The sequence below is a fragment of the Aythya fuligula genome, chromosome 2, assembly GCF_009819795.1.
Source record: "Aythya fuligula isolate bAytFul2 chromosome 2, bAytFul2.pri, whole genome shotgun sequence".
In the NCBI taxonomy this organism is placed as follows: domain Eukaryota; kingdom Metazoa; phylum Chordata; class Aves; order Anseriformes; family Anatidae; genus Aythya; species Aythya fuligula.
In genome coordinates this window covers 147646580-147673296 of record NC_045560.1, presented here as the reverse complement: position 1 = coordinate 147673296, position 26717 = coordinate 147646580, and the positions used below count along the sequence as shown (strand labels likewise).

General features: G+C 40.5%; 1 protein-coding gene across 3 annotated transcripts; it reads right to left on the bottom strand.

The window, feature by feature from the left end:
• Positions 1–774: 774 nt before the first annotated feature.
• Positions 775–26584, bottom strand: TBC1D31 (TBC1 domain family member 31). 3 transcript variants are annotated; one of them, XM_032182341.1, is made up of 22 exons: positions 26500–26584; positions 23511–23657; positions 22896–23011; positions 20796–20974; positions 16967–17118; positions 16386–16545; positions 15921–16121; positions 14532–14705; positions 13638–13717; positions 13389–13535; positions 12973–13106; positions 11861–11994; positions 11067–11246; positions 9838–10070; positions 9123–9275; positions 7923–8058; positions 6995–7087; positions 5232–5372; positions 4026–4220; positions 3452–3602; positions 1780–1896; positions 775–1082 (listed from the first exon to the last, which is right to left on the bottom strand). In XM_032182341.1, exons 1-22 carry the CDS (start codon positions 26574–26576, stop codon positions 940–942), a joined length of 3243 nt encoding a protein of 1080 aa, XP_032038232.1. In that variant the 5' UTR covers positions 26577–26584; the 3' UTR covers positions 775–939. The 3 variants fall into 3 exon arrangements, with proteins under 3 accessions (XP_032038232.1, XP_032038231.1, XP_032038233.1); XM_032182340.1 differs by lacking the exon at positions 26500–26584 and adding an exon at positions 25285–25421; XM_032182342.1 differs by lacking the exons at positions 775–1082; positions 1780–1896; positions 3452–3602; positions 26500–26584 and adding an exon at positions 25285–25421 and having other exon boundaries at positions 4142–4216.
• Between the last annotated feature and the right edge of the window lie 133 nt (positions 26585–26717).

Sequence of the window (26717 nt, the reverse complement as noted above, 5' to 3'; positions counted from 1 at the left end):
AAGAGGAGCTGTTCAGCGGTATTGCCCAAGCCTGCCTTCCGTGTATGCTTGGCACTCACAGGAGCCCTTCTCTGATACTGCTGCCCCAAAGAGCGTCATCAAAACTGCAGGGGAAGCAGAACACCTAGGCAAGAGGTTTAGGGATTTTTCTTTGCATCCCAGCATCGTTCAACTATCAGTATCACATCTGGATTACACTGCTGCTTTGGAGCTTTTGAAAATGTGTGTTCTTATCTTGGAGCTCAAATGAATGGGATACATAGAAAACTAAAAGGGATTTTCAGTGTATCTGGCTGAAAATGAACAAATTAAGTCCCAGGTCTTTGGGACATAATGTTGTACTCTTGGTTAAAAGCATCAGCCAGTGAAAATCAGCCTTGCAGCACCAAAAATCATTATTTTTATTTAGTTCCTCTCCCTTCTCTCAGGAAATGTGCTTTGCTAATATATATGCATCTAATATATATGCTAATATACACACACATCTCCAGCAACTAGGATTCCACAGCCTCTCTGGGCCCTGTTTTCAGTGTTTGGCTCTTGCTGTCAAGTTTTTTTTTTCCTCTAACTGCAAATATCCCTGCTGCAACTTGCAGAATGCACTTACACATCACTCACAGAAGCAGTATTTTCACAGTGGTTTGTTGCTTCAAGTCATGGCTTTGACCAGAGCCAATAAAGCACACAAATACTCCAAGTGTAATAACAATGGTAAAAAGTGAGTTTATTTTACAAGTAAAAATAGTATTATAATTAATGAGAAAATAACGAGGTTACAAACACTGCACATTTTTCTAGCTAGAATTTTATTTTTTATATAAAAAATATTTCCAAAGGCCTTTAAAATAAACAACCTATGATCAATCTTAAATCACATTACACATAGGGTTTCAGTGATTGATAATTTAGAAGTACAGCTGAGATCCCGAGCACATCATCTCAAGTTGTCCACTTTGTAGATGAGAGATGAGTTGGAGGATGTCTAACTCGAGCCTGTGCAGTAAGCTTCTGTCTGAGCTGTCTGACTTCTGCCATCAGTTCCCGCTCTTGGCATGCCAGTTCTCGTCTTCTAACTGAAGACACTTAAATGCAAGAAACTCAGAATTAATACTGCAACTGTTTTCCGTAAATACCATGAATGTTTATTGGAAAAGAGGTAACTCCTGTAGAGAGACACTACATTTTATTAATGAATACTGTTGTACTTGAGACAGCCCGACAGCCTGTAAAATCAAGGAGCAATTTTATTTGAAAGTGGTACCAGGGTAAACTATGTTTTGTTACAAAAACGTCAGATGTTGGAGTGCTATGGCAGGTCCAAAGAAACATGTTTTTTGTTGCATGCGGAGTTTTATAGGTAAGATGCAAGTCTGTGCTTTCATTGGCTAGGACAGTCCTTGGGAAATTACTGAAGACTAGTTCTTGACTATAACTCTCTGTAGGATTTTCATGAAAGACAGTTCTACACATGCCCAACATCCCCAAATCATACATAATTATGAAGACACAGGTAAAATTATCAGGTCAGAATAAGACTAAACTAGGCTGAGGTTTAAAATGACTAGTCTCATAACATGACATGCCTCAGGCACTTCCTACCTGTGCTATTCCTGGTAGTGATTTTTTTTTAAGGTGTGAAGTGTAATACAACAATAAACTGGTTTACTATCCACTGATCACCTACATGACTAATAATGACTCTATCACCCACCTAGGTGTTCCAGTAATGCATATGAAGCTAAGTGTGAGGGAAAGGAGGGCTCTAACTTAGAAACTTACCGTATGATGACGACTCTGATGCAGACAAATCATTCAAGCACACGTTTCCAGACTTTGGCACCTGCTGGAATTCTACCCCTCTCCCTGTACATCCAGCCTTTAAATCACGCAGTCTCTCTGTGAGAAATGGAGAGAAGGTGTCTTTGTAAACTCTAAGGGTTTAAATTCCTAGTCAATTTTTCTTGCTTGAGGTGAAACAGCTTTTCTGCAGGAAGCAAAACTGGAACACTCACTCCTACGTGCCAAACAGAATTCCCTCAGAATTTAGTCGTTTTCAGTCCATTGGTCAAAGGCATGCATCACTGCACTTCATTTGAACTAATGACAGTTCCACATGTGCTGTTTCTTCCTATATAATTAATCTTCTAACAAATGGGCCACTAAGTTCACGCGGAATATGTCTACTTGTACTTGCAGTTTTAGAAGGAGACACCCATTTTAATAACTTACAGTTGCAAATTACTCAATATTAAAACCATCAGGCAAATTAGGGCAAAGTTGGAAAAAACTTTGCCGAAAGCAATACTAATCATCCAGTCTTAATACTAATCACTAATCTTGTGTGTGTGAGGAGATGTAAGAGCAAGATATTTATCTGCAAACCCACCCAAATGCAGCATTTCAGAAGGATGTAGTGGCCAATCCTGGAAGGACACAAATACCTTTTTTTTTTCTCTGTGAACAAACACTTGGCAAAGTCACTTGGTGGTAGTGTAAGTAAAGAAAATGTTATTTGACTGAGGATTTCTAAGGGATGAGAGTTTATGATTGGTTTAAGCTGACATAAGCCTGTGCTCCTACCAAAAATGCTGTTCCCATCGTTCCCTTTGCTCCCGGTCACAGCACTGCCTCTGTGCTGGTCTGGAGCTCACCACTCTGTGGTGCGAAGTTAGATCAGATGTGACTGAAGTTCTAGTCCTGGAAAATAAGGACTAATGTGCAGTTGGATAGGCAAGATGCTCTAGCCTGTCATGTAGCCTAGGAATAACAGATCTGATACAAGAGCATGTGCCAGGCACAGGAAGAAGAAGGAAAAGTGTCCCTTCTGATGGCAACCTACAAAATAACACTGTTTATGAAATCACAGGGATCTGAAAAATCCTACCTTCTGAAAGAAAGAATTATATTAGCATGAAGACAACATTATGGGAACAAAGGGAAGGAGATAAAGTGGGAGAGTTTGTACTCCATCTTGTGTTCTGTAACTGTACAAAAACAGCCAGGGGAACTTAATTCTGCCAGCTCATCATATGACTGGAATTACAGTTAGGCTGGAACAGTACTGATCAGGTTGGAGGCAGGACTGATGTCAGTGGGATGGTCTGAAAGATATAAATGCCTGATGAAAGACTCCCATATAACCTTTGGTGAAACTATTTTCATCCATATGGAAAATATCTATGCCTCTACCACAGGCACCCCAAGCAGCAGGTATCTTCTAGGCAACCAGAAAATTACAGACTGAGGTTTCCAATCTGATGAAAGATCAGGGCAAACTATCCTATGTTTTCTGTATAAGTCTGGCCTTATATATTGTTTACATGAAAGAATACTGCCAAAAAGTGCTCATGTAAAGTACTTTATCTCTAGCATTACTTTCTTTGTTTGTACTCAGTTGATGAGTCCAGGCCTTCATGCCTGATACCCAGAACTGCATTGTCTCTAAACTCACCAAAATAGGCATCCTCTCTTTGCAGCTTTTCAGCCAAATTTAACGCATCGTTCATTTCATCTTCTAAAAACTGCTTCCTGTGTTCACGTGCTGCAGCAGCAGCCTTCTGCTCTTCCTCCAGTTGTGCTTTTTTCCGTGTAACTTCTTCCCACTGCGCAACAGAGATATTAAGTGCATCTTTGACAGATGTATTACAGGAAAAAGGCAACAAGCAAAACCATCTGGGTTATTACAGACTACACTTCATCCTTAAATAAAAAGCTATGTTATTACACCGAGTGAATGCTTCATTTTCCAAAAGTTTCTCCTTCAAACACCTGGAGAAAGGTTAAGAGTCTTGAGCTAGAGAAAAAATGAGAGAAACTTACACAATTAGGAACATGCTTTCCTAAACCTAAAATATCCTCATTAATTTGCTCTAGTGCTTTCAGAAACTCCTGGTTGAAACGGTAAAGGAGCTGCCTAATAAACACTTCTTATTCAATATCTTTCAGTTTTATGCTATATTATGTTATGGGCAAAAGACAGTTACGTGTGTGCCAGTCCCCCTTAGGAAAAGAAATAATGCAAATACCTTTTTTTCTTCTGCCTCCCTCAAGGCCTTCAGAAGTTCAGCTTCTTTTACCCTGTTGTCGTGAAGGAGCTTGGCTATCTCTTCATAATGCTTCTCACGGTCCTTATCATCGTGCCTTAGTTTATGCAAGGCCTGCAACCTCCAGTCGATCTCAACACATTTCTGCTCTGCTTTGGCTAAATTTTCTTCAGCTACCTAAACAAAAAATCTTTCTTACCAGGAATCCACTTGCTTTATTTCAAGTACACAGCCTTACATACAGATAAGGGAAGATGTTTTGCTGTCAGACTGAAGTGTCCTGCAGTATCACTGTTAGATGCCCCTAGTAGGAGACTGCACCTGCAGTGCCACTCCCCCACTCATTACAGCAAGCTGCCTCATCTGACAGGGCTGTCTTCTGCTTCTTTTACATCCTTGACATTCTTTCTCTCACCCAGGGCCTTTTAAATGAGACATAAGCCCACTCTGTGATTTTGGGGATTTTGCTTTCCTACCACGGATTACATTTCGTTTCCAGGTGCTCCTAACATAAGAGCGATACCTGAATGCCAATACTTCCACCCACATCCATCTGCTTCCAAAAATTGAAGGCTGTTTACAAAAATTCAGACCCATATGTTTATTTCTAGACAAAATATAAATGCAGATGCCAAGCATATGGGTAGTGGGTTAGCTGCAACTATTTTTCCAACTGTGCAGTTACAAGTTCTGAGCTTGAAAATCTGAACAATTCCTAATGTCAAGCCATACACATTCATTACTGTGATCAGGAAGACAGCTTCTACAGCTGAATTTCCTGCCAAGTACTATCAACTGAAAGTTCCTTTGTGGCTTACTTTTGTTTTATTATGGTTACAAATAAAACATGTTCCTTAACAGGAGGAACTTATACTGAAGAGCACTTTTGAGTCTTACATTCCTTTTAAGTTCTGGAAAATGAAGGAAAATTAATATTCATGGCAGTCCCAGAGAATTTCAGTGTTATATAGCTGCTTGGACACTTCAGTCAGACTTTCGAAAGCGTCCAAATTTTTAGCATGTCATCATGATCTATTAATACAGGTAACTAGAAAATAGATTTCCTTCAAAATATTTTCACATTAGCTCAGACTAGCTAATTGAAATTGAAACGCCATTAACTAGTACCACTTGTACTAGTTAACACACTAGCTTCCCCAAATTCGTGTTAAAATCTAATCGTTTTACCATCTGAGCTTTCTGTTTTTCTTCTCGATCCGTTTCCATCAATCGCTGAACAACGTGATCTTCAAGATCTGCCTTTCTTCGACTGGCATCTATCTCTTCTTTCATTTCCTGCGTGGAGCTCTCTTGATCTTTGATAAGATGCTGCCAAACACGCCAGCATAAGTTATTGTTGCTAAGCTGCTAACCCACTTTTGTAATTCTCTCTTTAAACATTTATTAAAACTTCATTAAACTAGTATTTGAATATATCCACGCATCTCATCCCACTGCATATCATAACCTACCATAACTGTTCAAGGAAGTGATATTCCCTGCTGTTTTACCCACTTGGAATTACACTAAGCCTGAGTCAGCACAGTGATCTCCCAGGTTTATGCTGATGTAATTCCAGTCCATGGATTGCAATGGAACAGGAAAGCAGAATTCCAACTTAAATCAATTAGATTAATCATGAAAATATTCTCCATTTTCACGGCATATCTTAGCCAAAACCTCAAAATGCTTCACAAATATAAATCATGCTCCATAGCACAGGGACTTAAAATAAACACATCTGCAGATTGAATGCAGAGATGATTTGTCAAAATAATACAAATCAGCATTAGATCTAGAAAGAGAATTTTAACTCTTAACAGCTTTTCTTCACATTCATTGGGGCACATCTACATTTTTCTGAAGAAGGCAAAATCCCCTCCCAGTCCTGCTGGAATCCGCTGAGCTGTGTCAGCAGGGTACTTAAGCACAGGTAACAAACACTGCCTCTCAACAGGCCTTCGAAGATTGAATACAGACCCTTGCTGACAGCATAAAACAGTTCAGGGCATGGGCAGTAAAAGCCTGCCTGTACAGGCTCTTGTGGGCAGACATATATCCTTGGTTAGTTAAATAATTGGTGCCTTTCTAGCCTAAAGATGATGGTCACTGTAGAATTAATTCCCTTAACCAGCTGACTTTTCATGGACTGGGACACCAGTGATCCTAGCCCGGTTTGCGTTTTGTAGCCACAGTGCAGCTGGCTGTATATATAACAAATAAATGCTAAAAGAAATTTAGCCCAGTTATGGTCAGCATAAATTATGAAAAGTCTATGGCCAAAAGCTTTAAGAAGTCAAACACACATTACTAAGTCTGACTGGCAGCCTTGTCAACCATTTTCATTAACTCATTTAACTTATTTTTGAACAATATTTATCAAAATAAAAACCTTTAATGCTAAATAATGATCTTTCTGGATTACAACGTAAGGCATTTGAGAAAGGAACTGCACCTTCCCCACAAACCATCCACTCCTTTTTGCTTAATGATGTTGCTGGCAACGAGACAGTCTTTCATCCACTACATCAATCTGTTACACTGTTCCCTTCAGAAAATGGAGATATATCTGGATACCACAGATGAAAAGGTGGGAGTTTTGGGGATGAGGAACATGTTGTTATAGACTTTTTTTTTTTTTCTTATTTACATGTTTCTCACTTCTCTCAGACAGCTGAGTATACAGATAAAGCCTGCATCAACCACATGATGCCTCTGCTCAGAAGAAAAATAAAATGGGGAGGATATGGGCATTTTCTCCCAGTAAAATGGGTAACCATGAGTACTACTACTATTATCAGAGGGTTTATTCAAAAAAGGGTATTAAAAAGGGGGGAAAAAACACCTAAATTTTTCCTCTCATAGTCTGGTTGAATGAATACAACCAAATCTGAGAACTGCAAAGGAAGAACCATTAAATATAAACATCTGTACAGTTCCCTAACAGTTACCTGTTCAAAAAGCTGTCTTTGTGATTCAAGCTCCATCTGTCGTACTTCTACATCTTGAACAGTGGCAGCTGTTTCTTGCTCTCTCATGGATGCCTTGAGGAGAAGAGAAACACATGAAAACAGTGCAAAGGAAAAAAAATCTCCATTTAAAAAATAATATCAAGAAAAATGTCGAAAACCAGAAGCAGCATCCTATTTCTAAGGTCTAGTTAACTTTCTGTTATATGACAAACAACAGAAAATACTGATCAAAAGTGCAGGGTAAGGTAGAGAAGAGGCACAGGAACAGTTTTGCATCCAGTCACACATAAGGGAAATGTCAGGCTTGATCTAGCACTAATAATCTGCAAGATGTAGCTCCAAATTGAATAAAAAGTCTAAATCCTGTGGAGGACAGCAGAGATATGAGAGCAGCCACACCTGTGCAGAGCTGCAAAAAAGAATCTCACAGTTCCCTGACTCAGCAAAGTGTGGTGCTGAGCTGTAAGGAATGGCTCTGCAAAGACTCAGTTCATGCCCATGAGGTTCTAAAGCTCGTGCTCCACTCTCTGCGTCTGCATGATGTCGAGCTTGAGCTAGGAACCCTGCAGGAGCAGAGCCAGGCTTGGCCAAAGGCTGTTTCAGTGCCTCTCAATCAATGGCAGAGTTAATTTGCAGCCTGATTACAGCCCACAGACTACTGTTAATTGACTAGGCCTTTAAGGAGCTCATTACATTTTTCAACACTGTCGGTATACAATAAATCTGGCTTTTCCCAGGAGTTTTGCCAGTTACAATTGCCCTCAATTATGCACTTGTAACCTCACGTTAAATACACTTTTGGGGTCACTAATCACAGTATATCAACTGAAATTTTGGTTCTAAATTTTTTCTTAGTTATTTTTCTGAATAAACCTTCAAGAAAAGAATTGCTTGAGCAATACTCAGCTTTTCTAGCAATTTCATCATCAAGGCGTTTCAGTTCCATTTGGCGCTGATCTTGCTGGTATTTCAGAAAACGCCTTCTTGAAGCATCTAGAAATTGTAGTTCCTTTACTTTCAGTTCTCTTCTCACAGCAGCTAGTCTTCAAAGACAAAACAAACAGAAACATGGGAATTTTTATGACCTTTTATAAAAGGTCAGTAATAAAGAGCACAAGCTTGCACCACGGTTACCCAACAGTTACTAGGAGTTAATCTCTAACTTGTAAGGCTTAGGGAAGTTGCTCTCGTTCTTGTCAACTGCCCAGTTTTCATTTACAAGATGAAATTAAATTCAGAGACACACAGACATCCTCTAATGGCAATCTCTCCCAATTAGGCTTTGAAGCCCTGTGCTCTATTTCTGTTGTACGTTAATAAGCACTAGTTTAGTATTGTAATGATCCAGAGCTGGAAACTAGTCCTTAGAATAATTGCCAGTGTCCTGGTACCTCTTTCAGCACAAAATTAGTCCTATGTTTATTTGCAAAATATCAAACTCTTTCAAGGAACAAAACCACAAACTCAAGAATTACTTGGCAAAGAAAACCCCACTGCTTACTTTTTAAATAAAAACCTACGTTGTAGATTACAGAAGTTTAAGACAAGTATTACTTTTAGTTGATCTAAAAACCTGTGGAGACATTGAAATTCTCTTAAACCTTCACAATTGCAAAACATATGAACTGTGGAATGACTTTGGAACTACCTCAACTCTTTACTCAGCAAATGATAAATAAAGCAGTCTTTTTTCTAAATCCACTAGACATACAAGAACGTGTACAGTATAGCATCAGTACTCTGAGACTGTAAAGGACTCTTGTATTTGCACTTAAAGTCTGTCCACAGTATAAGCCTGAAGTCTCAGTGTGCAAATAGCAATTGACTGCCCAAAAGTATTTACAATCTGGAGAGACCAGAGAAAAGGCTGGGAGCTGAGACAAAAATATGAAGTGTCCTGGCCTCTGATCTGCTGTATTCCCTTGAGTATGGCAGTAATACAACCCAGATCTCTTCATTCCCACACCAAAATCTGACCCACCAGACCACGCTGCTTTCCCACATTTCAATTTATACAAATTAGTGGCCATTTCTCCTTTACTCATGGTTAAAAATGTAATAGCAGGATACTGTAGCCAGGCCCCTAATGTTTGTCATATTATAATACCTTTGCCTCTGTTCTGCCAACTTCTTTTCTTCTTCCACAAGCATTTTTCGCCTTTGTTCTTCAGCTTCTCGAAGCAATTCCTGCTTTCGATACCAAGCTTCATCTTCTGCCTTCCGTTCCTGTGCTTTAGCTTCTAACTCATGCATTAATTGTCTAAATGGAAGGAAATCATGTCCATATATCACACCAAGTACCAAGCAATTACTTGGTTACTTTGAAATCAATAACTGAAATGTGATTCATGAGACTATGACATCCCCTTTATGTACTGATAAAGAGTGAGAAAGATGAGAGAGATGGGAAAGATCAACAGTTCTGACTTTTACAGACAACAGGGCATTTCAGATGAGTGCAGACATCTTCTTCAGGTTCTTAACAAAAAATTATTTCTAAATGTCTCTTGAAATCATGGTTCCCACTGATTTCAATTTTGAGATTGGAAAGGCCCTTCACAAAGTTGGACGTGACAGCATTAACAGTTTAGGTTCTTACTTCTAAGCTTTCAAGTTTGAGGACTGGCAGCCCAGTATTTAGACCACAAATTTAACTTAAACACATCAAGCCAAGTAACTGTTTGAATGTTAAAGTTATCTTCCCCATTTTTTAAAACATATTGCCTCTCTATTCTCAAGCATACACAACGTAACAGGAAAAGGGAATTGTATCCACCTGTCCCTCCCAATTTGACACTGTCCTCAACTTTCCCAGTAAATACCTTTCTCTTAAGTATTCAATTTCATCCTGTCTGATCCTCTCCCATTCCTGAGATTGATAATCCACAATGAACTTGGGATATTTATTAAATACAGGGTACTGTCCTTTTGTAAGTGGTATGAAGTCATCAAGCACACGTTGTGGATGGATATCTGGTGGTGTAGCCTCCATAAAATGATAAGCTTCTTTAATCACAACGTTAATGTCCAGGTTGTTACGATGATGAAAGAAATACTGTAAGAGACATGCTTCCATTTACATTCTACAAAAGATTAAGCATGTTTTTAATATACTTATGTAGGAATAATTAGGTAAATTAGCAAGCTCTATATTCCAAACGTTGATTAAAAAAGTGATTAAGTTGGCCCTACTGGTTAGTAAAGTATCGTGGGCTCAAGTGACTTGGCCCAAACGCCTTCAATTTCTAGAAGTATACTTGGGTTCTTTTCCTTCCCTTCCAATGACAGTTGTGAAGAGATCTGGGTACCTTGTTGTGATGTAAGAGTGTCCAGCTGCTCAAAAAGACACTCCTACCACTTGGTTAGACCTCACTCAACTTTTAGTGTTTAAACATGAACCACAGAAGTTCCTCTTCTAGCAGGACTGTTCTTCCCATCAAAGATCTTCATCAAGAGAATCTTTCAGTTGGTATTGAAATAATGTAGCAATAATATTATCTGATGTTTGTCAAGCTGCTCACAAGCACATTGTCAAGGTGGAACCCTTTGTCTACAGAGATGTTTTCATGTAAAAAAATCCTCCTCCTCCCTTGTAAAGCTAAACATCAGAAAAAATTTTTAGCTTATCATCAGAGAACATCAAATAATATTGCCTGACTTCATAAATCTGAAAGCAAAATAATGAAACAACATGACAGAATTACTGTCTTTTGTCTCCACACACACAAATCAATATTGGAACTCCGAATAAAAGGCAGAATTGTTTTGTGGTTGATGAACCATTGCCATTTACTAAATAACTTTTAGTGGCATTAGAAAATTTATGAAAGCTTCTAGAGATCTTGTTGCATGAAACTGCAGGAAATTGCTCATTGTTTTTTTCATTTATTGTACATTTGTCAGGTACTAGATGACATTGTTCAGAAATATAAGAATACATTAATATGAAACTGAAACACCTCCTTCAAAACTCCTTAAGAACAGTTAATGGTGTTTCACACTTCTCTGTAGCAACACCTTCAGGTGACTGACTTCAAAAGAACACATTTACCTCAAAATCCTGTCTTTGATTGCAGTGAAGCAGTGGAGCTCTGGAACATACAATATAGGCAACAACAATCATTAGGAAGTATGAAGGATGGTTAGAGAAGATATTATCAAAGACTTTGAGCCATTCTTCTCTTGTTAGAACCTCAGAGAACAGGGTTTCTAGAAGAGGCCAGGCATAAACCTACATCATTTGGGAAATTTGAAAAAAACAAACAATCCATTAGTAGAATTTTACTATTCCTTTCACAGAAATAATATAAAAATTTATTGCCTTATACCAAGAGCCTATTTATTTATGAAAGAAATAGGAACTAAACCAGAATATTTGAAGATATGCTTTATTCCCCACTACAAACATTCAAAATGAATACAGGGTAAATATACATAATTTTCTTAATTCACTGGATGCGTTTAGCTTTGTGAAGCTAAAATCATCCTTAATGATAAACATGTATAATTATGGTTTTGACTTACAAAATTAATTCATCACACCTACATTGAATTAAAAAAAAAAGGAAAGTAAAAATACATTTACAATTTGGCCAGTAGATTTTCAAGCACTATACACTTGAAAGGGAAGGATCTCTAAGAACTACAGTAGCATATACATGAGAGTTATGACTATGCAAAAAGAAAAGTTGCAGGAAAGCAATGATACATTCTTTATACTCCTATATCATTCACTATTATTTAATGAAAACTCCTTCAATAAAAGAATTACGTCAAAATAAAACACTAGTGCACTGTCATTCACTGCGATGACATTTCATATGCAAATGTAGGCTAGAATGTTACCTGTGAAGTCACGTTGTATTTTATAAAATGCTGAAGCAGTTCTTTGTCATGATGTGCTAAGATATTTTCCATCATACTAAGGACATTAACTGGAGGATTGGGAAAATACTCAAACCAGTGCTGACAAAAATTAACTGAAAAAGAAACAAAACAAAACACAATCCATTGTAATCCAAAGTGAAGACTCTTGACAACCTTAAGGTTTGTTTATGATGTCTGTGAATTTAAGAGGAAGTTTTAAGTGAAGTCTATTTGAGGCATTCCTATCTCTCCTACCATTTATTCCTAAACCATTTCCACAGTACGCTGCTCCTCCAGCTGCACTGGCATGAGTGTGTCAGCACGCTGTGAACCAGCTTGGGGAATTAATCTGGCTCAAAGATAAAATGAAACAAGTCTGTGTGCTGTGCGACTAGGTGGTTGGAGGCCGATGGGAATGCTTAAGCCAGTTTTTCTGTCTCGTGGAACTAAAGCCTGGATCAAGTAATTTTTAACATACTAAGAATAATTTTGGTAAACTTGGGTACTTATTCACTAACAGCATGTGTTTGCAAAGTGTGTATGGATGCTTGGCAGCACATATCTTCTGCAGATTTAGAAGCAGCTGCAACAACTAATTTCAGTGTAGCGCACTTCAATTTAGTATGTTTCTTCAGAAGACAGCCATAGAGAGCTTTCAGCAAATGTCTAATTTTGAGGTACCACATGTGACAGCTAAACACAGTAAAACTTTAAAAGAGATCATTCCCCTTTGATTGAGGTGGGCTTGACTTCTTTTCCCATAACTCAGATACAGATTTTAGTTATTAAATATGATGTGATTATGCAAGATACAGTCATTTTTATTGGTTAGACTTTACAAATGCTGTAAAACTGCTTGGTTTTGCTACAAGTACTGCAAAAGGAAGTCTAATATCTTGTTTTGATTTAAAACCAGGTTTTGGTTTTAAATGTACAGGGCTATGTATTAATTCCCGGTAATACCTTTAAAAGAGAGTCTGGTAACAACTTAGGAAAGCACCTCATTCATTTCATCAGGAAAAACTCTTTTGCATGGGAAAGCTTAAACATGTTGCATCATCTATGACTTCTGAAAATCGTTGCTTACCTACCTACTACTGTAGCAACAACTTCAAAGCAGATCAGCTGGTTGTTCTGGAATAATTTTACAAATGGGAACGCTAGCAAAGGAATATAAGGCGTCTCACCAAAGATAGCAGACCAGTGAGCTAGAGCTGATAAGGTCCTGTATGTAAAGGCAAGAAAAGGTGTAGAAAACATTGGTCTCAAACAAATGCATTTTAGAACTATCATACTATCATATAAAATGTATCATGTATCATACTATCATGCAAAATTCAAACTAGATGCAGGATTATACCGGTTACAAAACCAAAAATGCATCAGGGCATTACTATTTCATTTTAGACTTCTCCTTCTAGCTGATTCCAGCTACTGCATACGCTTCAGATCAATATATGAAGATATAAAGCTATAATATTTAAGTAAATATAAATATACATTTTACCTCTGTAAAACTCTCAGCAGTTTCCTGCTTTTGATCGGATACTCATTCTGAATATTCACAAACGCACTGTGGGTGCCCTTATCTATTAGGCTGCTGAATGCTAAGTGGTTTTCAGGAAGTTGTAATAAGGAACGCCAAACAAACATCCTGTAATTAAAATGGAGACTTAGTCAAGCAGCTTCTCTTTCATAGGCCAGTAAACACACGCAAATTGATTTAGTGCAAGCATGAGCATGCACACAAACGTACCTGTATTTTGCTGGATATTCACCGTATCCTTTCAACAAGGCCTGCAAACGTTTCTTATTTAATCCACCTGGCAATTCATTCTACAAAATAGGGAATCAATGATAAAGGATTTCTTGTTCTTTACCTTTCCTTGCACAGTAGCTAAATAGTGGAGTTCTTAGCATAATATTAAAGAAAAACTATACTGTGTACAGCTACATTATCCTAGTTTTTTCAACAACAATGGTAATTCAATGGATCATTCATTTTCTGCTGAAATCAAACAGCTGACATTGATTTCCAGCAAAAGCAGACAGAATCTGACTGACGAAACTATACATAAATAAATGATGGGTATGGTCAAACAAAGAATATTTACATAAGGAATGGATTATATTCTGCTGAATGTCAGAGGAGAAAATATATATTTGTGAGTATACATGTGTATATATACATATATATATATGCATATATGACTATATATATGAGACTCAAGATAAAGACATAAAGAGAAGGCGGCACGATGATGAGGGAAGGGAAACAAATGTACCGATAACGCATCATCTGAACAATTCCAAAGAATGAAATAGCTTCTAGGCAGACATCTTAGAAGTGCAGTTTGCTAGCAGGGAAGCAGATCAGATCTGGCAAATAAGCAAATGTGTCACAAGTTCCTTGAACAACTTCAGAGGTACCCAAACCTGACTGGAGGAATGGCAGCTCTGGCAGTGTCACATAATACAGGCTGAACAGCGAGCACAAACGGTGTAAAACTCCCTTAACTCTGCTCTAACATCCAAGTGAATCAGTGCCTGAACTTATTTTCTAATGTTTTTTGTTTTTTTTTAATTTTATTTTGCAATGAAATTTAAATGCTGCAGTCTGGAGAACAAAACATCTGTAATTTCTTCCTACCTCTTTATTTTCAAGCGATGTGTTTGCTTGCACTTTCAGCAGTCTCGTTTGAATTTTGTTTCCTTTGGATTTCCAAGGCCGCTCTGACCTTCCTGAAGTCACTTTCGTCAGCTTATTTGCCTCTGACTTGCACTTGGGCCAATCCTCCACTACTTTGAACTGGGGTGGTGGAGGCTAATATTAAGCGAAAATACCTTGGTTAACATTTTGTAAGACCAAATAAATCACACTATAATCTGATGCTAACTATTTTATATGCTATATCCTTCAGCTTGATGGCCATACCATGAAGAAGAGAGCCACAGCTATAACAGAAACAAATGTATATGGTCTGTATACTCCTGAATATATATGCCAGTGAATTAAGCTGCCGTAATGAACTAGCAAGAAGTACTGTGAGAATGTTTATGTAGCTTTTAAACATCAAACCAAACATCATGCTATTTCCTTGTTTAAACACTAAAATACAAGTGGGATAGCATAAATGTGTACCAGGTAGCATTCTGGTTATTTATTTTAGTATGTTTCTCACTGTTACTAAAACACTTTGCATTTCTATAGCACCTGTTAGAAGGCACACAAAAGACCTTTACGAACTTAAATTAATCATCAGTGTCAGGTAGGCATTAATTCAATTTTGGAGATTGGGAAAGCAAGGAACAAAGTGGATATCCCAGTTCATGTCAACCCGGCAGCAAAAGTGCAAATGGAATGCATGTGTGACATCTTTACACATCCTTCCTCAGCTCCAACTCCTTCATTATCCAAAGCTGGTTACTGTTTACTTCAAAGACGTGGTGATTAAAGATACATGGAATTCTGGATTTAGAAACCTGACTCCCATTAATAAATTACTTTAATAAAATAAGAGCTGGTATTTAGAATGTTTGTTATTTAGGAAGGATTAGGAGTATGATTGTGCCATAATGATGGATGCCGGTATCCAATAACACAGCAAGAAGAACAAAATCACAGTAACAAAAAGACCATTCATGCCTGCAGTTTAAGAGAGCATTAGTTGCAAGGCATTTCCTGGTAGGAAATGGAACAGAAGCAGCACAATTGTGCTGTTTCTATCTCCCCCCAAAGTCATTACAAAGTAAAATCAGTCCATACAAATCACTGTAGAAAGCAACGCCATCTCCCCCTCCTCCCAAAACCAGAAACACAATGATGCACTTTGAAAACATCACGTTACCTGACCGGCTGGAATAACAATGCAGGGAACCCAACAAACCACTTTTTCTCTATTTGTAGTGTTAAAGATGACACTGCCACACTTCTAAGCCAATGATACATCAGCAAACTACTGCTGATACAAAAGTTACACGGACAAGTGTCACCTTTAATAGGATTTACTGCAGCTATGAGAAATGTGAAACACTGTACCTTATTTGCTTCCTGAGTCAAAGCTTGGACACTGTATAAATTGACACTACCATTTTCCATTACTGATGCAATATACCGTCCGTTGGGGCTAATTGCTGCCGTGCTAATTCCCTCTTCGTGACTCCCAATGGCAAAAAGCAGTTTGCATGTTTCTATATTGATAAATCTCATCATATTATCTTGACTTAATACTCCAAGGACCTGTAAGTTAAAAGGATTCATCAGTAATGCCATCAATGTAAAACAAAGAGGGATACCAAAGGAATACCAAATTAATGACTGACCTTCCATTAAACTATAAGAGCAACTGAACAAACATTCAGCAAAATAGCTTTCCCCTTCTATGGTATGGGCCCATCTCCCCACTGTCCTCAAAAAGCTCTGAAAGTACTTGTGTTGAATCAATTAACCAAATATCCCCTCTCAAGTTTTTTTATTATTATTATTATTATTTTTAAAACTGACCTGATTGGAGCCCCCGTCAAAACTGTCCGGGAGGAATTCCAGATGGCGAACAGCTCGTACTTTTGTAGGCATCTGGATTATTTTTATCAGCTGCTTTGATTCTAAACACCACAAGTGAAGATGATTTGATTTTCCACCAGCTACAAAAATCCGGCCATCTCTGGATCACAGGGGAGGCAAAGTTTCTCAGTACTCATCAGAATATTAGAATTTAAGCTAGCTACAGAGACAGAGATCATGCATTTCTTTCTATGCCCTCAAATCAGTTGGGAATCTGTCATTATTCCTGCCTTACTCTCCTGAAAGAGCAAAATAGCTCTTAAATAATAAAATTGCTTTTGTAATAGATGAACTTTATTTTAGCGGTCATTAAATTAAATTACTTTATTTCAACTACTATGGGACTATAATAAAAACTGCTATTGATCCTTGCTGCAAGCATCAGTCATGGCAGATTTCAAAAGCTTACCATAGCACATAGCTCAATGCTTCCACAAAACATGACAAATAAGAAAAGAAAAGCTGTTTTAAAATTACAGTTTTTGTGGTTTGCCTTTAGAGTGTTTAAAATAGCAATTTACCTGGTCACTGCAAAGACTTTATACAGTAATGTAGAGCCTTCTACTGGAGTTGGCAACTGGTATTTACAGTGCAGAGTATCAAATTCCCATGCAAAAACAGAATTATCTTTGAAACAGCTGAGGATGGTGTTACTCAACGGAAGGAAAAACACCTGAAAGAATATGAAGAAGAAAAAAATGGAATGGCATTGTCAAGGAAGTATACTTTGCATTGGACCAAAGTGAATGGCAGAATAAAACAGAGCAAGAAAGCATGACAGTATGGATATTTTGGTAACTGTGTAATGCAGCTGCAAGGCGAGGCTTTGATCCCACAAACAGTGGGATCCTTTCTCCTGTAACAGACATGTCTGGCATGCTCTCCCTTGCGCTGGTTCAGAACTTGTACCCTTTGCTGAGCCAGTTTAACTCACCAAAATGACTCAAATCTTTACCTGGGTTATTTTTGTGACTGTCTTACGGAGGGTCCTGATGAATGCCAGAGAGGGTATAACATAGGTACTGGGAAAACGCACCCAGCAGCAGCAAAGGATGGGAGCCAGGAACCAGAACTGCTCACTGAGCACTGGAGGGTTTTGCAGAGCTTGCTGCATCTTCTACAAACTAACTTCAGCTTTCAACAGCCTGCAAATGCAGTCGGCGAAGCACTTACCTTCAGACTTAAGCTCCTAAATTTTACATAAAATTGTTAAATGTTAGAAACACTGTAAAAAAATTAGCAGTGTGTTCTGCAACTATAAAATGCAGTTTGCGATGAAAGAAAATAAAATCAAAAAGCTTGTAAATGTATTTTTTATTATTATTCTCAGCAGGTGTATTGTTTACATGTAATTCCTTTTGATTAAAAAAATTTGGACAATTCCCCATAGCTATAATTTTGAAGGTTAAATTCCAAGTGGTTTTGGCTATTTGATCAAGGTACTGACCACCTGAAGGGTTCACTAGCTGAGATTTGTGGTCAGTGCCAAGAAGTTCAGAGTTTTGGTCTGAATGGTTTCTCTGGGCCTTGAGCTCTGGATACATGGGACGGGATTCATGTTGCTGAATGTCGGTGACCAAAAGTTGGGTGTTCAGCCCACTTCAGTCACTTGACAGTGAGCAGAAGTTACCTGTGAGGAAAAAGGCTCCTCACCTACCACAGTAATTTCTGTTCAGACTGAGCTGCCCCTTCTCCCTCAGGGACTGAGGAAGCCTAGACAATGAAATGAGAGTAAATGCCTATCGGGCAGACGGATGAAGTTAAGCCACATGATTTCCACCTTTTCTTTATCATCAGAAAAGTCTGTTGCTCCTTCCAACAGTAAATGAAGCCCTAGGAAGGGTTTAAAGTTGCTATTTAAGTTCTGGCAAGCTGGAGTAATGAGCAGTTCCTCATTTTCTGCTTTGTCCTAGCAAAATACCACAAGCTGGTCACACGCAGCTGTTGAATGAGCAGCGACGCTCTGAAAATGGTCATTACAGATGTTTTTTCTTTAGCTCTTCTTCCTCATTCGTCTTTTTTTCCCACCTGCCATTCTTACACCGCGCAACACGGCCTCTGTCATTTTAACTTAGCTTTGTCCTATACCAGACGAACAGAAGGTGTGTTTTTGAGTGCAAACTGGGATTAAATAAAAGGGTTCCACAAAGAACTCTACAGATTGGTGTGAAATTAACTAGCAAGCAGGAGACCAACTTTGGACAATGAGCGTCATGGCTGTGTCTAATAATAAATCTGATCTTTAATAAAGCACTTATCTGTATATCTGGAATCATGACATAGGAGCAAACATCATTATCTCTATTCCAAAATGAAATCCAGATAAAACGGATTACTTGCATGAAGTCCTATCTCACAAATGGCGGAGCCAAACCAAAATTGCAGACTCCTGCTTCCCAAACAGTGATTTATTCACCCAACCGCAGTCACTACTGTTTGGATTTAAAAGTTTGTTTCTGCATTGTAACATCCTGATCCTACCGAATTCCAACAGTCATTCATCAGCAAGCAGCCCCTGCATGTAGCCTATGCAAAGAAAGATGAGCAGCAGAAAAATCACAGAAAGGTTTGGGTTGGAAAGGACCTTAAAGTTTATTGGGTTCCAGCCCCCTGCCATGGGCAGGGACACCTCCCACCAGCCCAGGTTGCCCAAAGCCCCATCCAGCCTGGCCTTGAGCACCTCCAGGGATCCACAGCTTCTCTGGACAGTCTGTGCCAATGCCTCACCACCCTCTGAGTGAAGACTTTCTTCCAAATATATAATCTAAATCGACCCTCTTTCAGTTTAAAACCCCTACCCTTTGTTCTATCACAATATACCCTTGTAAAAAGTTTCTCTCCATCTTTCTTGTCAGCCTCCTTTACAAACTGAAAGGCTGTAATAATAAACATCTTGTAAACTAAAGAAATGCAGCCTGCTTTGGAGGGAAGACCTGGTAATTATTTTTGTGATGTGCACTTAAGAGCAGCTTTAATAAAGCAACTAAAAACGTATACATGATCTCCCCCACTAATTGGCAGGTGACTATTTCAGGCTGGCAAAATTCCTGCCTGCCCTAGTACACGGTGAAAGCACACAAATGAGGATCCTTGTTCCGTACAGAATCAGCACAGCTGTTCAGTGACCGGTCTGATGAGAACTTTGGTTTGAAGTGGTACGTGTGAGACTACTCACTGTAGGGCAGCACGTGTGTAAGCAACGCTCAGGCACTGCAGTGGCGCTTTCTGCAGTACAAATGCCCAAGTCTGACGTTTGGTGGCGCAAGCAGCCCTATTTAAAGCAGGGTAACACGATGGGAGGCCTATTTAAACCACTCCCCAACACAAACGTACTCTTTCTCCTCCCCTGCGTTGTTCCAGTATTAGTGCACAGCAAACCAAACCAAAGAAACCACCAGGCTGAAATGCAGCAATTTATTTTTTTTTTTGCTGAGTTACTTCTCAGCGTGAACTACATTCAGTGCTTAGTGTGCACAGGAGGAAGAGAAGCTTTGGAATAAGCAGCTGAATGGGGTAGGTGGTGGTGACTAAGTCACCATCATCACCCCCAAACTGTTTTTTGAACAACACCCTTCGAATCACAAATTCATTCAGGTTGGAACTGATCTCTGAAGGTCATCTGAGCCCATCCCCAGGTCAAAGAAAGGCCAAATTCCAGGTTAGATTGGGTTGGTCACAGTCACAGCCGACCAAGTTCTGAGGAAAGATCCTCATCGGTTCCTTTCATGTTCCCAGCAGCTCTCTGCAACTGCTGACCACCCACTGGTCTGGGTGACGTGACTGGCTAACAGTCAGGGAGGTACGCCCAAGGAATGCAGGAAAGATTCTGCTGAATTTTTAGAAGTATCACAGAGTCATAGAATATCCTGACTTGGAAGGGACCGACAGGGGTCATTGAGTCCAACCCCTGGCTCCACAGAGGATGACCCAAAATCAGCCCATGTGTCTGAGAGCATTGTCCAAACACTTTTTGAACTCCAGCCGGCTCAGTGCCGTGACCACTGCCCTGGGGAGCCTGTCCCAGTGCCCGACCACCTCTGGGTGCAGAACCTTTCCCTAATCCCCAGGCTGACCCTCCCCTGTCCCAGCTCCATGCCGTTCCCTTGGGTCCTGTCGCTGTCCCCGGAGAGCAGAGCTCAGCGCCTGCCCCTCCGCTCCCCTCCTGAGGGAGCTGCAGGCCGCCATGAGGCCTCCCCTCAGCCTGCTCTGCTCTGAGCAAACCAAGGGACCTCAGCCCCTCCTCATACATCTTGCCCTCTGTTTTGCTGCCCTTGTACTGTGACTTCAGCATGTGGGATTACTCCTGCTGAGGTATGCTTGCTTGCCCTTTAGCAGTTGCTCTTTACTCACCTTCTGTATACCCACAGAATGACGAACGTTCAGCTTTCTTTTCCTTTGAAAGGTGTCCAAGTCCCAGAGCTGCGCTGTATCACTGGAGGTAGTGATGGCATACCTGCCTGAGCCATTGACCGAGATGGAAGACACTGAAGAATCGTGTCCTCTCATCCAGCTAACTAGCTCCTTGGTTTCTGCAGGAGTTGATGGGAAAATAAAGAAAGAAATAAAAGATATTAAAGTCAAAGTGCAATGAATATTATACTCTTCATTGCCAGCACTACGCTGTAAAAGAGACTTTTAAACACACCTGGTATACGACCATTTACCATCACAATCCAACAAACAAGAAACAAACATATCAGTATTCATATTATTATTACACCTCAGATAAACATAACCTCTTCATCTCTAAATAACAGGCTTAAGTAACAGATTTCATAAATTACTCTCAGTTCTACGGAGATATCCAACCTGCACAGGCTTGTTTAATTTAGGCTAACAATCAATCGCAAGAAATCAAGAATGTTAAGATCAGGTGAATTCAGCATGCCTCGTGGGCAGATTATCTGATGTGAACACTGGCAGAAATATCTAGAAGTTGAATATTCAGAAGGCTGAACGTTCTAGTTAGAGTTCTCCACTTGTTTTGACTTGTGGCCGATCCATGTGAATGATTACGCAGCTATTTACAGGTGCAAGGAAAAAAGGTTTAATGACAATGGGCAATGCCTGTAGAGAAGTACAGTCAGAAAGCAACATCTCATTAACTCTTTTAGAGTCCAAAACATTTTTCTGCTGTGCTCTGCATGCTGAGGAAATAGCTCTCTGACTACATTGTCTCCCACTGGTGACTGCGTGACCACTAATCCTTCCTCAGCAGCTAAACTGCAGTTGTGGCAATCAGACTACGTACACGGGGCAGTCTGCCTGCCTGCCCGCGGGGTGCTTCCGGCTGACCAACTGCTACGGCATCGAGGGTGGGAAGTGGCTGTAACGCAGCTTGTAAAGCCTAACAGCCAAACTTTCTGTTGGCTTACAGAGAATCGATTGTTTAAAGCAGTTGTCACACAGGAGGATGACAAGGGATTACAGAGAAGGGCTTCTGAAGCAGATGGAGCCCACTGACTATTATCGAACACACCTCTAAGAGTAGCTCACCCGACGCTGACTTATGTGAAGATCACTTACATTTTAAAACATTCTTCAGTATGATTTGGTATCTGGAAACTGAGCCATAAAAACATGCAGGTTTATGGGATAATCAGCAATATTTCTTTAAACGCATCCAAAAACTATGGTTGGTCTTACCATGGTTGAAAGGAAAAGCTGGTAGGATTTCAAGGCCTTATCTCCTACTCTTATTTGGGCAAACATTGTTACTTTAAAAACTGCACTAATAATATCAGACTGGAACCACTCAAATTGCAGGTAAGTGACTCCTATGGCTTTTTAAAAAGACTTAAATCCAGATGTGAGACATTACAGATATAATTTTGACAGGTTAAGTCAGGAAGAATGAATTGTCAATGCCCTTCACCATTTAACTTCTAATCAAGTCAGAGGCACACAGCTAGCCTGTGAAGTTAATTTTTGACATTGTTTATGAATAACGCTACAGATCTGCTGGCATTATTCTCAATACAACTGACAATTCTTTCAGTATATAAGCTTACTTTATTTACGTATTTTACTGTAAACATAGTTTACAACTGGTTCAGTTGGAAACTAACACACTGTTGACTGATTTTGCTTTGATTTTACACAGAATACCTTTTCTATAAAAATATATATAGATTTACATCACAAAAGGAAAATATATAATCCTGATCCTGTGCCAACCTTCAGCTAAACAGATGCCTGTGCAACTCAGTAGGAAAAGGAAGCTCTGACAAAGTGAAGGGCTTATTTACCCCCGGGACTATAACCCATACAGGCCTCACAGGTCTCAACTTGTGTACTTTTTTGTTTTCTGGGGGGTGGTGGTGGTGGGAAAAACACAAGGTATGAGATGCATAAAAGACTTCAATCGATTTGCAAAAAATTGAGATTGAAACTAAAATTATAAAGGCTTTCATAACTATCCAGATAATAAACCTTCACACTTCTGCTTACCCGTATCGAAGCACTTAATAGAATAGTCTGCCAAAGCCACCAGGAATTCCGTCTTTCTGCGAAGATTAAATGCCAAAGCAGTGCACGCCTGCATTGTTCGCTGAACGAGGTTGAACCTATTTAAAAATACACGGCCTCACTGTGTTAGCAAACTTGGGGTCATTATGTCAAGTGAAGTAATGGCTTAAACAGTTTCAACTTATTTCACCAAGAAATAAATTAACTCAAAGGAAGGGAGCAAAGAAACCATATCTACTTACAATAAATACAACAATCACTGCTAATACTGTAAAACTTAGTAGTGTAAAATTGAAAAGACATTAATGTACTTCTACAAAATGATGATCTTTTTTAAGTCTTTAATCACTGAACATCTATGAAACTGCTGGTTGTTCCCTCTTATCTTTTCAGAACAGCTACACTAATAAAATAGTACACAGGGAACCTATATCAGACACTGGCTGGCAGCTTCAGCTCTGAGCAAACCTCCCTCTATCTCCACAGCCACGGAAACCTGAGGTTAAAACCAGACCTGTGGCACAGTGGCAGGCAGGTTCCATGTCCCTGAGTGATGCAGACAGCAGGATAATTACAATGTCTTGATATAAATCTTACCTGTTTCCCTTCAGGTCAAAAACATATATGTTCCCTTGGTGGTCTCCAGCAAGGAGGGAGTCTCCAGAACTGTCAAACGCCACATTCAGGAACCGTATTGTCTTTGAAGGAGATCCTGGGGCAGTGTGAGTTATGTTCACTATAACTCTGTGAAGAAAGCAAGCAAAAACAACCTTGTTTAGAATTGTCTTATAAACATGCATTTTTCCAAGACCTAGAATTTACAGATTCCTAGATTATCATTTTAGAATTCTAATCATTCATAGCGTTCTATGAGAAATCTTCCATAAAAAACACATTTCTAATACAAAAATATACTAAACAGAGGAAATCATTCACTACGTTGGAAGGTAGTTATAGTCAGGAGATGTTAAAGAAAGCAGGCAGGGGGAAATTCAACATTTGCGGTCCTCTTATGTGGCTCCCAGTTAACTGATTTTCATTCATATTATTGAGTAACAATAACTCGTATGCTGGCCTATCATCTACCAAACTATCTGAAAACCCAGTTCAGGGCTCAGCAAGGAACCTGCCTCTTCGTTGTCACTGTAAAGGAACAAGCTAGAGAAAACTGAAAAGCTGTGAAGAATTACCAGAAACAAACAAACAAAACAAAACAGCAATTTTGATTAGATGTAGAGAAGTGGGGGAATAGGGGAATCCATTTTAATATTACTCCTTCCCAGAGTCTTCACAAGCACGAGGCAGGCCATTTTTATCATTGTTCATCTGAGATATTACAGAGCAGAAGCTTCTGCTTTCTCACATTCTCTCCTTGCCTCACGCTGTTAGCATAAAACAAAGCCAGGTGCAGAACAGAACCTCACATGCAGAAGAGGCCAGAACCGGATGGTTTTTCCAGGAAGCAGCACAGGAAGATTTGGGAGGTCTGCTGCTCCTGGATTTCTTGGATAATTCTGGGAAAAACAATTGTTTTGGGAGGTAGATTAGGTACTGCAGGGCCCTAACAGAACGCTGTGGCCATGGCAGTGTAAGATCCTGGTGTCAGAAGAGTAGAAAACGTAAGCCAGCGCCTGCACGCAACTGCTGGTGTTTGTACAAAGCGCGAGGGAACCCCAGGAGGGCCATGCAGCGATCGTACAGGCTGGAGATAAAACTCGTTGTACTTTGCCTTGCTATGCCCATTCCTTTCTGGGATAAAGGGGAAGGGCCATAAAAATGAAATTAGAAAGATAATAAGCTATTTCAATTAAGAGTTTGTGATAAATTAGTGTCTTTAACATCATAAAAATAGAAAGTGTGACTTCCGATTCTAAAACACCCTGAAGTGACTTATCAAAGTAGTTACAGCATTTCCCAGGCCTTCTTCAACACCATTTGCTGCCTTTCAAAAGTTTCCTTGCTACCAATTTAACCTAGGAGAATAAAGGGATCAGTTCATGGAGCTGCACTCAGATTTCCCATGCCAAACACCGCACAGGTACCCAAAAGTAGCATTCTTCATTTTGGGCCAGACAGTGTTCACATACTTTTTAATTAAAATCTCGTGGGAATTTGCCCTTGGTATTTAAGGCCATTAAAAATAAAAACAAACAGAAAACAAATTCAGGACAGTTCTGACATTCACAAGCTACAAATAAGCTATTTGGAGCATTTGAGTTCAAGTAAAATAAGCTATTTCAGCATGTGTAACAGCTGCACCATTAGAGATGTTCAGCCTTTGGAATAAATTATTTGTAACCCTCACATCTAATCCTATCTCTGAGGGCAGCACCTCAACACCTGTGTACTATTTAGCACTTCAGTGACGTACACAGTGACGTTCTCCATCTCTGATATGATCTGAAAGATCACACGGACAACTACACACTTCACACTCCTGGTTACACAGAGGATAAGGTGGAGTGACAGAATCATTATGGTTGGGAAAGCCCTCCAATGTCACCTGGTCCAACCATCCCCTACCACCAATGTCACCACTAAACCATGTCCCCAGGCACCACGTCCAACCTCTCCTTGAACACCCCCAGGGACGGTGACTCCACCACCTCCCTGGGCAACCCGTCCCAGTGCCTGACTGCTCTTGCTGAGCAGAAATGTCTCCTCGTTTCCACCCTGAACCTCCCCTGGCACAACTCGAGGCCATTCCCTCTGGTCCTATCTGTGAGCAGAGGCCGACCCCCAGCTCCCCACAGCTTCCTTTCAGGCAGTTGCAGAGAGCAATGAGGCCTCCCCTGAGCCTCCTCTTCCCCAGACCAACCACCCCCAGCTCCCTCAGCCGCTCCTCACAGGACTTGTGCCCCAGGCCCTTCCCCAGCTTCGTAGCCCTGCTCTGGGCACGCTCCAGGGCCTCGATGTCCTTCTGGGACTGAGGGGCCCAGAGCTGAGCACAGAGCTGAGCACAGGGGATGATCACCTCCCTGCTCCTGCTGGTGGCACACTTCCAGTACAAACCACGGTGTTGCTAAATCCCCAATTACCCAGGTGAGGCATCGCTCCCAGCGCCGTTACAGCGATACGGTGACAGGTGGAGTGCTGCGGAGTTACTTCTCCTGTTTTAATGCTGTAATGTCTGGGGGGAGGGAGCTGGATGCTGGGTGACCCGAATGCCCCAGGAGGGTCACAAAACCAGGGAATAATTCAGGGGAAATTCAGGAGGGGTTCAGGATAGATCTGGAGGGATTTAGGGAGAATTCAGGAGGGATTTGGGGATAATTTAGGGAAAGTTCTGGGGGAATTCAAGGGGAAAGGTCCCTCTGGGGGCTCCTCGGGCCGCCCACACCAGGCCTGGACGCTTGTAGCCCACCCCAGGTCCTCCTGCCAGCCTTCAGATCGCTTAAATTTAATTAAATTTAAATTTAATTTAATTTAAATTTAACTTAATTTAACTCAATTTAACTCGATTTAACTTCACTCCACCCCCCCACGACCCACCGGGGAGCTGCCCCACGGCCCTGCCCGCTGCCTGAGCCCCCCCGTCCCCCTCAGCTCCCCCTCAGCCGCCTCAGGGCTCCCCAGCGGCCGTTACCCGCCGCCCGCCGCCGGGCCGGGCCCGCGGCCCCACAGCGGGCCCTGGCTGCGGCCGCCCAGCTCCCGGCTCGGCATCCTCCGGGCTAAACGGCCGCCACACGGCGGGAAGGGGGGGCCGCGCGAATGGTACGGCCCAACCCCGCTTTGTCCATAGGGGGAAATAGGAAACAGGAGGGTGATCCCCCCCTCTGATAGCATGGGATGGAACAGTCCCCG

Coding starts and splice junctions, on each gene's coding strand:
- TBC1D31 (XM_032182340.1), bottom strand. CDS start 25,388: ATGATTCTGTCACTCCACCTTATCCTCTGTGTAACCAGGAGTGTGAAG. Junction 14,706..15,920: donor TGACTCAGGAAGCAAATAAG/GTACAGTGTTTC, acceptor GCTTAATATTAG/CCTCCACCACCCCAGTTCAA. Junction 3,603..4,025: donor GGGAGGCAGAAGAAAAAAAG/GTATTTGCATTA, acceptor TCTGTTGCGCAG/TGGGAAGAAGTTACACGGAA.